This window comes from Mastomys coucha, unplaced genomic scaffold (assembly GCF_008632895.1).
Source record: "Mastomys coucha isolate ucsf_1 unplaced genomic scaffold, UCSF_Mcou_1 pScaffold20, whole genome shotgun sequence".
NCBI lineage: Eukaryota > Metazoa > Chordata > Mammalia > Rodentia > Muridae > Mastomys > Mastomys coucha.
Window position 1 is genome coordinate 4438350 of NW_022196903.1, and position 11915 is coordinate 4450264.

At 39.6% G+C, this 11915-nt stretch overlaps 1 protein-coding gene across 1 annotated transcript in view; it reads right to left on the reverse strand.

The window, feature by feature from the left end:
* Positions 1–330: 330 nt before the first annotated feature.
* Col28a1 (collagen type XXVIII alpha 1 chain) overlaps positions 331–11915 on the reverse strand; it is a 172346-nt gene continuing 160761 nt past the window's right edge. Inside the window, exons 33-35 of the mRNA XM_031380761.1 lie at positions 10816–10973; positions 1305–1491; positions 331–742 (exon numbers count right to left, since the gene is read on the reverse strand). Of these exons, the coding sequence (XP_031236621.1) occupies positions 570–742; positions 1305–1491; positions 10816–10973 (518 nt within the window). The 3' untranslated portion in view covers positions 331–569. The remainder of the gene's footprint in view (positions 743–1304; positions 1492–10815; positions 10974–11915) is intronic.

Here is an 11915-nt window from a genome sequence, read left to right on the forward strand (position 1 = left end):
TTAATATATAACCTTAAGTGTACAGTGAAGACTTTGATACCAACGAGGAATGGAAGAGTCAATTTATCATACCGTTAGCAGGCATATTTCTACTATCACTTTGGGCTAAATTTGTAATTCCCCTCACCACCCTCCACCACTCTCCCAGCATTCACATGTAGACATTCTTCCAATGTTGAACCCAAAGCCCCTCCCCTCACAAACCATTCTCCACTGACAGGCAGTGAAGGTGCTGTAACAGTGTGGGTGCAGGGAGGCTGTGGTGTGTGACTTGTCATCATATACGTACTAGAATGACGATGAATCGGGGCCACACCACAGATTGTGAAGCAGATAAAATCTGTGTTCTAAAGTTACATACAGATCTCTCATTCCAGATTGAATCCAGATCTCTCATTCTCCCACCCCTCAGCTGTGTAGGCAGTTAATCAGACTGTACCCCTAGGAGGTGGTCGTGAGGGCTCTTTCACATTTATGAACGATCACTACTTAGTGTATGCTCAGATGTGGTGCACGGTTTATATCAAGCTCTTTCTAAACGTCTGATTGAAGCCCGTTACTGTGTTTGTTCACTGTTTAACGCAAGTTTCTCGACACTCCTTTTCACTGTGGAATCTGTTTCCTGAGCCATTGCAACCACTGAACCAAAAGCGAGCACAAGAGTTGGCTTGTTTGTCATAATACCAGCGAACCACATAATCGCCACAGTTTCCAGGTTTCAGGGCTTCCTCGCATCTTGGATCTAGGAAGAAAACAGGGTGGGGGTTAGTAGAAATTTTGCTCTCACTGAAGATATCAGGGGAGAGAACAAAAGCTTTATAAAGTAATATAAAGTTTCTATTCTTTGTGCATCCAATAAACCAATCAAATTGCACATTTCCAAGAAGGCATAAGTGAGAATCCATTCACTAATAACTCTGGAGGATTAGCTGACAGGAGAAGATGGGATTTTTTAAAAAATAGTCTCACTACGTAGCCCAGGCTAGCCTTGAGTTTATGATGATCCACCCTCCACCTCGTGAGGACTGGTATTGCAATGACGTAGTACTGTGCCCAGCACAGGGCTTCAATCATTTAGAAACACCAAAGAGCAGTCTTGATATCACAGCTCTCCAAAACATCCAGGTTAAAACCTGTGTTGTAATATTTCCATACCCACATTTACTCCCAAGATAGCTGCCTCTCAAATTCCATGTCACCCAGCCAGAACTAGCTCTTGCCTTCCTGATGAAGCTCGACATTTCCCCTTGTGCAGACTCTAGAAACCACTCTTCTCTAGCAGCTGTGTGAAAGATGTCTCTTACCTTTGTACAGAGATTTTTCTGACTGCAACAAATTGGGATTTGGAGTTCTTGTTTCCACTCCTTCAGGGCTGCTGAGCAATGGCTCAAGTGTATGGGTGGCCTCAGGTGGGGTTGGGATGGCCAAGTTACCAGCCTCAGTCAACACAGAAGGTTCAGTCTCTTCATTATGGCCTCTGGAGACATTAAACTATACACACACACACACATACACACACCATACACCGCATCACATATATATTCCACATTCATATAACATATATATCACACACACCATGCAAACACACACACATACCACATACATACAAACATTACATATACATACAACATTCATATAAGACACACACAAAAAGAAAGAAAAAATAACATTACAATTTTTTGCTTTTGGTAATGTCAACTGATTTCTTGAAAAATATAGAAAAGGGTTTGTTTGTTTTGTTGTGCCTCCCTAGCTGTCCAATGTCTCAAAGTAAAGCTTACAAAATCATTTCCCAGCCCTGACTAGAAAAAGAGTGACTTGCCTGCCACTTTGGGTGGGTTCTAGTATACACACTCATTGCCTACATCTGGGCACAGATGTTATTCTGCTGAGAACTTTCAGGGAGAATTACATGCAGGGCATGAAATATGTAAAGCTGGAAAGGGATGGTGTTCTTTTAGTTATGGCTATGAATAAGAAAAATCAACACTAATTTAGCACTTTGTGGTCTTTTTCAGTTTGTTTCTTAACACTAGAGCTCTTAATGAGATAGTCTAAAATGTCTACCCAGAATTCAATGAATTTTGAGCTGGGAATTGGGACAACAGACAGAGGACAACAAAATTTAAATGAAAGCAACTAGGGATCCCATTTGATGGCTTGTTCAATCCCAGATGAAAATCACACTCCCCTCTCCTACTGTCTGTCACCCAGAGCCCAAATAATGCCCACTGTTGTAGGGTGCTTAGCTTCTAAGAAGTTCTGAGAAACACTTGATCTCTAAAGTGCACAAGATCATAACTCCAAAAAATATTTCTTATGCAAAACTTTTAAGTTGCATCTCAATTTTTGATATATAATGAAATGGGTAAGGTACTTTGCTTAAGAAAAATTCATGTCAGTTTTCTGACATTTTTAAGAGCTAGGCAAGTCATTGTAGGAATAATTGGAAGTGAAAGTGGTTTTGTTTGTTTGGTTTTTTTTTTGTTTTGTCTTGTTTTTGTTTGTTGTTATTTTTCTTGGAGCTATACAGAGGAGTCAGTCCCTCAACCTCAGTCCTACCTCTATATTCCTATATTCTCATTCTTTTTGTTGATTTCAGTAAACAAATCTATGAACTAAGTAAAGTAGTTTTCTGATACTTTCTTAACCAGGCATTCCAGGAGACAGTGAGCAGAGCCAGCTGTAAGCACACGTGCCCTCTGCTGTCTACTGTTTTACAGTGTTTGATCCATATGCACACGCATGCAAGCACACGCACACATACTCATAACCCTTTCGAGTGAGTGCTTTAATCTGAATATTTATGGATGCATGTTTCATCATTGCTAAAGTACTACCTGGCAAGTTCAGAGCAAGTACTTCAATTAGAATCAGTCCTTAGCCCTATGGATAGCTCTCAATTCAAATACATCAGTAACTTCTCCCTGGCTCCAAACACAGCCTTTGGTATAGTCATGCATTCATTGCAGTTCCTGTTTTCAGAGTGGCCTTGTGTGCGTCAGATGGTTTGAGAATCATCATCTCTTACTATCTTAGACTAGAACATTTTAAGGCTAGCAGTCCTCCAGTGGGAAGGGAGAAAGGTCCCAACCTAGAGAAGACATACTGCTATTCTCTGCCCATAGCTTCATTTAGTGATACTATATTAAAAGAAGAGCCACTGGCAGTGAGTGTCAGTTCCTCTGGACAGCCTGGTCTCCTGAAAGGAATTACCTCTGCCTTTGAATCTTTACAGCGCTCAACTCCTGGGACCTGAGAAGTTCTTCTTTTTTCCTGTTTGCTTTCCAAATCACACAATCATTTCAGAATTTCCACACAACTTTACATTATACCACATTTCAGAATAAACACAATTAACTTTCTTCTATAAATGAAAATAATTTCATACATCTTCTGGCTCAGGAAAGCTTGAGACCATTAAACAAATGTATAATTGTTGTGGTTAGCAATTTAAAATTTGGTCTTCTTTCTTACAAAGCAAACATATTTGCTGAAAGGGGTTTGAGAAAATAATGGGCAAGCCAAAAGAACAGACTAGAAATCAGAAGCAATTCTACTCGCAGATAATTACTGCTGATATACTTTTCCCTGCTCTATTTTTTTCCTATGTGAATGTATTTTTAACAACAAAAAATGCAGGCTGGGGCTGTAAGTCAGTTGGTAGAGTGTTTGCTCAGTGTCTTTGAAGCACTGGGTTTAATGCACAGGAGATCCAAAAGACAATAAGCTCTATCTAGTTTTCTATGCTATATGCTATTTTTCTTAATATATAGTATCAACACTATGCATATTTCATGCTGACAATATACAATTTAAAATGCTTAATTACATGGTTACAATGCCTCCATGTGTGTGTACTGCGCACACACATGCTCGTGCGAGCTCATGTGTATACACATATATGTGCCATACTAGGGATTGAAGCCAGGGCCTTGCAAACACTCCTACCACTGATCCATACCCTAGCCCCCCCCCTTTTGTGAGGTTTTAGCAAGTTACCCATGCTGGATAACCCAGGTAAAGTGTGATTCTTTGTCCTGCTTCAGTTTCCAACATACCCAGCTTATAAAACCTGCCTCAGGAGGTCCAGCGTACAATGGCCTTTTCTGAAATATTTTTTCTATTCTAAACTTCATGGCTAACTGGGTTAAACACAGATACTTAATGCTTTTCAGGCAGCATCCTTTCCAAATGAATGTCTACTAATTTGCGCACTTACTGGGAATATCATTCTTAAGTAATCATCAGTTGCTAGCTATTAGGAATGGAGACGTAGGTGACTGACAGTTTGACAGGTGCAAAATTCTCCATCTGGCTACAGAGTAGTGGCACAATCTGTCTTCTCTACAACATGACCACTATTCCCACCCCAACCATAACCTGCAGTTCCTTTATCCCTTCACTCTAATCAGCCTTCCTACCACAGTCCAGGAAGCATTAGTCTCCATCTGAAAGAATTCCAATAGCTCCATCAGGACCACTGTCCTCTTCTACATGATGCTCAGCACCTTACAACCCTCTGACAGTGTGGCTCATACAGAGTTCAATCATTAACCACACTACACCAAGAAGAATATGTGTGAATATGACTAACCCCAAATATGTCACTTTGGGATATTAATTATTCTGAGGTGAAGGTAGTTAGAAGTAAATACAAGAAGATCACTCTTCCCTTCTTCATTGGCCTAAAAGCAAGACATAGTTTTTTCTAAGGTGTCTCCTGCTGCCTTCTCTACCAGGAAGGACAACGTTATCAGTGAAGACCTATGATCCTTAGCAAAAGTATAGTGCCAGAAGACTGTGGAACAAACATGAACTAACTTGTATCTCTTAGTTCCCTTATTTTCACCTCCTCATGATTTTCTGTTCTAGAGTCTCAGTCCTTTTCCTTGTCTTGTCTCTCCTCTCAAAAGTTACTGTTTTTAAGGAAGCTGCTCAAGCCCGTATGCGAGCCTCCCTTGGAGTCAGTCACTGACAGCATGATCCTCTGTGCGTGTATGTTGCTCACGTTAATAAGCCTCTGTTTCCAGTCTTATTAGTCTATCTCCTGCCAATCAGATTTGCAGAGCCCCAGCCAATGATCCTAAAAAGATACAGGATAAAGAAAAATGCTTTCTGTTCACAATTTTACATCATTTCATGTTTTCTGTGTCTCTTAATTATCATTGCCTGTTGCTGTAATAAAATGCCTGACAAAAGCAATGTAATGAAGACAGTTTCACATGTCCAGGTAGACTCTGTGGTAGTCAAGGTAAAGTCAAGGTGGAGGGAACTTGAAGCAGTTGATCTTATTTAAGCAACCCAAACCTAACTAGCAGAACAAAGACCAAGTCAGTGCTCCAGGAGAGAGGACAAAAGGACGGCTCAGAGGACTTGAGCTTAGGTTGTAACTGACAGGTAACATACGCTCACTCGCTCATCCATGGGTGAGCACACAGGTGCTTGTTTCTGCTTCTTTCTCGTCTCATTTATAAGGCTTAAACCTGAACTCATAAGCCTGCCCACCACTCTGTCCCTTTCTGCTCTATCATACTGTTCAAAAGCAAGTGAGGAGCAGAAGGTTGGCTCTGTGGTTAAAAGTACATGTCGTTCTTACAGAGGACCTGGATTCAACTCCCAGAACCCACATGGCAGTACATAGCCATCTACAACTCCCATCACATGGGGATCCAGTGTCGTCTTCTGATTTCCAAGGACTCCAAGAATTCCCATGGTACACATACACACATGCAGGCAAAGCACTCTTACACACAAACTAATAAAATAAAACTATTTTTTCCCCCAAAAAGCAAGTAAGCTGACTGCTATGTTTACACTTAGTACTTCTTCCCAGCATGGTAGATCACATGGTAGATGCTGGCTCCACCGGCAAAACCTTCAAAGCTATGTGTCTGGCTTCACTGGATTCCTCTCGGCTGGACTCTCCTTGGTGCTATTCCTTCTTTGGAGGTCCACCAGCATCTACACACTGAAATTCACTTGCATTCCAAGGTTTCCAGACCACCTTGAGCATGGACTGCCCTTCCCCAGACTGACTGGGCCTTTTACAGAGGTAGAATACAGGGTTGTACTCAGCTTAAAGGCTCCCATACTTAGAATGTCATTCATCATGAAGCAACACACAAAAAAGTTAGAAGCCTTAAAAAAATACAGCATACATAAAATAGAAGCATCTCCACATAAGAAATTATAAAACTGGGGGAAAACATAGACTTTGGAACTGAGGAAATATCTTCAGCACTGAGAATAGCAAGTTTTCTGACTCTGTGTCTGCAATATTTTTCTAGGTCAGTTTTTAATATGCCCGCTGCCTTGTTTTCTATCCTGTATGAGAGAACACTTCTCGTTCTAGTGGTAATAAGTCATCATCAGCAACAGCCAACGCCTACCAGCAACTTCATATTCTAATAATTAGCTATTTCATAGGTTTTGCTGATGCTTGACTTTCTTAACACACTGAGAATATTAATTTTATTTTATAAGCAAGTAAATTGAGATTTGGCCAATATGAACACATATGTAGACATAACTTATTCATGAACATTTGTAGATTATTAATTCTGATTTCAGGAAGCCAACTTAACTTTGCCCACATCAGAGAAACCAAACAACAATAAGCTTGCTCTGATGTCTTTTTAAGTTTTCAGTGCCTCTGATTATAGCCTTTAGATAGGGCACCTGGTCATTGTCCCTGTAATATGATTGAGAAGCCTATAAACGTTTACTTCTATAGAACATTCAAAGAAAATACAAATGAATCTCAGAGAAAGAAAAGGGAAAAAGACTTGGTGAGTGGGATGTTTAGTATGTAAGAGGCAGACAGAGAAAGAGAAGAACCACTTCAGGCACTGAAAAAGAGTAGGCAGAGAGGTGAGAATTCACCTTCAGACAGTGGCTGTGATGTGACACACAAGTGAAAAATCAAGTAAGGATTTGACTAGCCAGTCCTTGGTGGCTTCTCTGTAGAGACATATTGGAGGCTGCTTCAGAGAATTTTCTACAAAGCAAAGCAACTACAGCAAGACTGGAAAAGGTTGAGGTATGAGAGAGAATTAGGTGTGAAAGAGAATTAGGAGCAAGTGAGGGAAGGAAGAAAGGGAAATGGGGGAAAGGAAGGGAATGAAGGAGTAGAAGAGACTGAGACATAAAGAAAATAAAAGGCCAAAACGCAAGAGAAAGACAGAAGAAGGCATAAACCTAATGGGGATTATTTTATTTTGAGAAGATAGATCTAAATAGGATATTAGCAAAAGAACTGTGTTAATTCAGAAAGAGTTAGCTTATTCTTAAGATGGGCACATCTGAAACTTACTGACCTAGAGGGCTGGTGAGGTGGAAAAGCAAGGTCCCAACTTGGACCAAGCAGAAAGGAACACTGAAGAACAGAGGTGGAGGATTAAATAGTCTCAGGTAGAGGCTGGGATGAAGCATACGCTCAATTCCAGTATCAAGTTTGAAGCTGATCAGGGCTGCAGTTCTTTGATACTGAGTTCTTCCAGTAGAAGCTAGGCATGTTGGCTCCAATCTGTAACTGCAGCACACAGGAGGCTAAAGCAGAAGGATTGCTGTGAATTTGATGCCAGCCTAGGGTGCATAGTGAGTTTCGGGTCAGCACAGACTACAAAAATAAGCCCCTATCTTAAAAAACAAACATAAACTCCCACTGGAGCCTGGTTTGGCAATGGCTTATTTGAGTGACCTTGATGAGGTGATGTGCACAGAGAGAGAGAGGGGGAACTAGAGACAGAAGCATCCAGCTGGTGCGAACAAAGGCACAGGAGATGCATGCTAATCTGCAATGCACACTGGTGCAGAAGATTCATATACATATAGACTAGAGCTGCATTGAAGATGTCAGGGTGATGCCAGGAAGAGGGAAAGTTTCTCCCCCAACTTCCTCCACCACACCTCCTCTAGCAGGTAGCAGCACTACCCCTGGGGCTCATCCCACACTAGTTTGGCTGTGTCTCTCATCTGGTTGCTAGGAAACCATGATGTACAAAACCCCCACATCCTCCTTCTTCAGGGAAGAAGTGGTCTGGCTGTCAGTTATCTAAGTTATATTTGCTTGAAGAAAAATTTTTCAAAATACTGAGAGAGAGAGAGAGAGAGAGAGAGAGAGAGAGAGAGAGAGAGAGAGAGAGAAATGTTTTCATTCCTTTCTACTTCTTCAAAAAGAAAACTATATATGTGAAGAATTCTGTAAGAAACTAGTTGAAATGGATTGATGCCCATGCATGCACACTAATTATTAATACATTAGAAGCATGAAAGGTAACTTCACACAGGAACTGAAGGTGCTTATGGAAGTAATAGGTCATTAACTGGATGCAATTGTTGACCAGGTAAGTTGATGTTTAATTGGTTTCACTGCCTCCTTCTCATTTATATCATGAAAATCTTAACCCAGTTGTCCAAACCAGGAAGAATAAATAAATAGGAAGTGTTGATATTATTTTAGGCAGCATCTACAGTAGTAGGTTTTCACAGGACTTTTTTTGAAGTCCTTATTTATCCCTGCAAGTTTCTTTCTTCTCCTCTGTTCTACCATCCCCACACCACTTACCCCTTCATAATCTCCTATTCTCTCTTAACCCCTATGTTCTATCTCCCCTACCTCAAGTCCCTCCCCCATGGCTCTTTACTAATTTCCAGACCTCTGTGGGAATTTAAATTTGAAACACACAAATTTGCAGTCTCAAAGCTAACATCTAAAAATAAGAGAAAACGTGCAATGCTTGTTTTTTAAGGCCCAGTTTCCTCACTCAGAATGATAGTTTCTAGCTCTATCCACTTACCTGAAGAAAAACTTCATTTTTCTTAACAGCTGCATAATAATCCACTGTGTGAGTGAACTACATTTTTATTATCCTACTCATTGGGTTGTTTCCACATTCTGGCTATTATGACTAGAGCAGCAATGAACATGAATGAGTAGTTATCTGTCTAGTGAGGTATAGAGTTCTTTGTGCATGGGATGGTATAGCTGAGTCATATGGTAGATCTATATTGGGATTTTTGAGGAATTTCTACATCAAGTTCCATGCCGAAAATGAGCTAAACCTCTGACACTATAAGCTAGTCCCAATTAAAGGCTTTCCTTTATAAAACTGCTGTGGTCATAGTGTCTCATCATAGCAGTAGAACAATGACCAAGACAACTTACTTAAAATATTATAAGATTTATCTATCTATCTATCTACCTATCTATCTATCTATCTATTGTGACACAGTTGTGTGGTTCTCAAGTATGGATCTCGAAGACTGCAACAGTGTCAAGTCAGTGTCAAAAGAATATGTCACATATCCTTACCCGTATGCCCTGGCCGTACAGTATTCTTACTAATTTACTTTAAAAGTTTTAGATAGACAAGGACCAGGAAAATCCTGTGGGGAACATCCTAAGTTTCCACCAGCTTTTATAAATAAGTTTTACTTTGCTTTGAATGCTGGAGATTGAAAACAACCTCTACCACTGAGCTAAAACCTAGCTGACATTTGCTAAGCAAATTTTAGTAGCGCACAATCATGCTTATTCACTTGAGAATTTTCTATGACTACTTTTGCAATTCAAAGATAAAACTGAAAAACTGAAACAAAAATTCTATGGCCTGTCAGTCAAAAGTATTTAAGATATGACCATTAGTGTGCTGACATCTGGTCTACATTTGATAGTATAAACATGTGTGGATTTCAAAACAATTCAGTGTAAGTCTCTTGCTCTAATAGAAGTTCTGATTTAGAGTCAGTATTCCAACAGATGGAAGCATGTCATAGGACTTCTGGCCCTTTCTGAATAAGAAATAAAAATCTAGTGGTTTCTGTTATCTGTGCCCTTAGGAATGGTATCCTAGGCCAAATTCCTCAACAAACCAGGCTCTGAGTTCTGATCCTGATGTCTCTTGAGGTCTTAGTCTATCTAGTTAGCCAAATCTTGGTACTAGACTATTGTTATACATGCTTATAATGACTGGCTTTAATGAAGCTTCAATAAAAGGACATCACAGAGACTTCATTGAACTTAAATAATAATAGCATGACTCTCTCCACATTCCCTAAACAAGGTTCATAGAAGTAGGAGAAGTCAGTCTAGATAGACTGATGTTACTTGGGAACATGGTGAGGAAGAAATTGAATTCAACACTTCTAAGTAACTATGGGAGACTTCCTGGATCTGATTGGCTTAGTCAGTTCCCAAGAGCTTGCTAAGAAGACAGTCTTGGTTGTCTCTAATTCAAGAAGGCATCAATCCTCACTAGAGAGCTCCAGAGCTGAGCACCCACCTTGTACCATGGTCACACAAAACCCCAACCCCCCTCTTTCCATGAGCAAAAGTAAAAACCCCAAAGGTAAAGAACATGGTATGGAGTGTGGGAGGTTGGTACTAGGACATACATGCAAACTTTGGGAAAATTTGAGAGGGTACAAGGTGGATGCAGCAATGAATGACTGAAGGAGAGATAGAAGCTGCAAATCATAACAAGGGAGTAAAATTATATAGTATTAATCTGTTCCAGGGCTCATAGTTACAATCATGGTAATAGAATAATATAAATATAACATTTGCAAACATTTAATAAATTATCAAATATGGAACAAAGTAATCCCATATTCATGTTATAAGTTCTAGTGCTATTTCAGTACTGGAAATCGATCATCAAGGTGGCAATGCTTGGAACCAAGGACCTAAAACTATACATAGCTCAGCTGATTCTGTGCACGTAGGACAGGGATAATATCTTTGATATCAAACTACACCCTTTAAGTGCAAGGAGTGAGCCAACAGCTACTTACCAACTCACAGCTACTTACCAACTTAGAAATTTCTTTTGCAGGCTTTGGAGTGGATGTGCTGACCTCTCGTTCAGACATCCCAAATTCAGGTTGAAAAGATGATGATCCAAAAACTTGTACGAGATAGGAGTCAAAATCTTCACAGATTTTTTTAGACAACTTTTGCTTCAGAGTATCTTTTTTAAGAAATAAAAAGCAGAAAAGGGAGTTAGTGGAAGCAGAGAAACTTTACTCAATACCTCCTTAAGGAGACCAGCACTGTCCTTAAAACAAACTACCTCCCATTATTGGAAAAACACTGCCAAGTCAACTACAGAGGGAAGTGTTTTTATATTACCTGTAAAAGATTATGTCAAATCTCCTTATTTAATAATACACAATAGCACTGCAAGTAACATTTCAACAATGCCCATTTATGCAAAGTGCCAGCACACTGTGTTATTCTGTAAAAAGTGCTAGCCTCCTACTACTATATAAAATAGGCCATTGATCTGGTTTTAGGGCTAACAATAGGTCAGTTTGTCCAAGAATATATCCATTATTGTTGTAACAAATTAAAAACTTTCTTATAAGTTGATAAAGCCTTAATTCAATTGTTAAAATATAACCATTTTCTCACATGCATGACACTTCTGATTATTCTAACACATGAACAGCCCAAATAAAACAATGTATATCAGATAATCTACCTATTAGCCAGCAGAACAGTGAGACATCTGGTTAGACAACTAACCCAGATTAGTAAAAGTTCTGAGTATGGTAAGCTACCCTATGGCTAGCAGTGTTAGTCACTGGTGTAGGAAGGGCCTGAGGCAGTGAGGTAGTACCCAGCTACACAAAGCTCTATTCTCAGATTGGTAGACAAGGAAGGATTAAGCCTGGGCCCTGCCAAAATAAGTTATTTCTCCCCCAAGGATTGTAATATATTTTTACTGTGAAACTCTACTATTCTAGATGAAATGCAGATGAATCAGTGTATTAGTCTGTCTCATTAGTAAATATCAATTAGCATGAAAAGATATTTATTGTAAGAATGCCCACCAGGTTATCATAGTAACATACTTCCAAAAGTTATTCTTTTTTTTTTTTTTTTTTTTTTTTTTTTTTTTTTTTTTTTT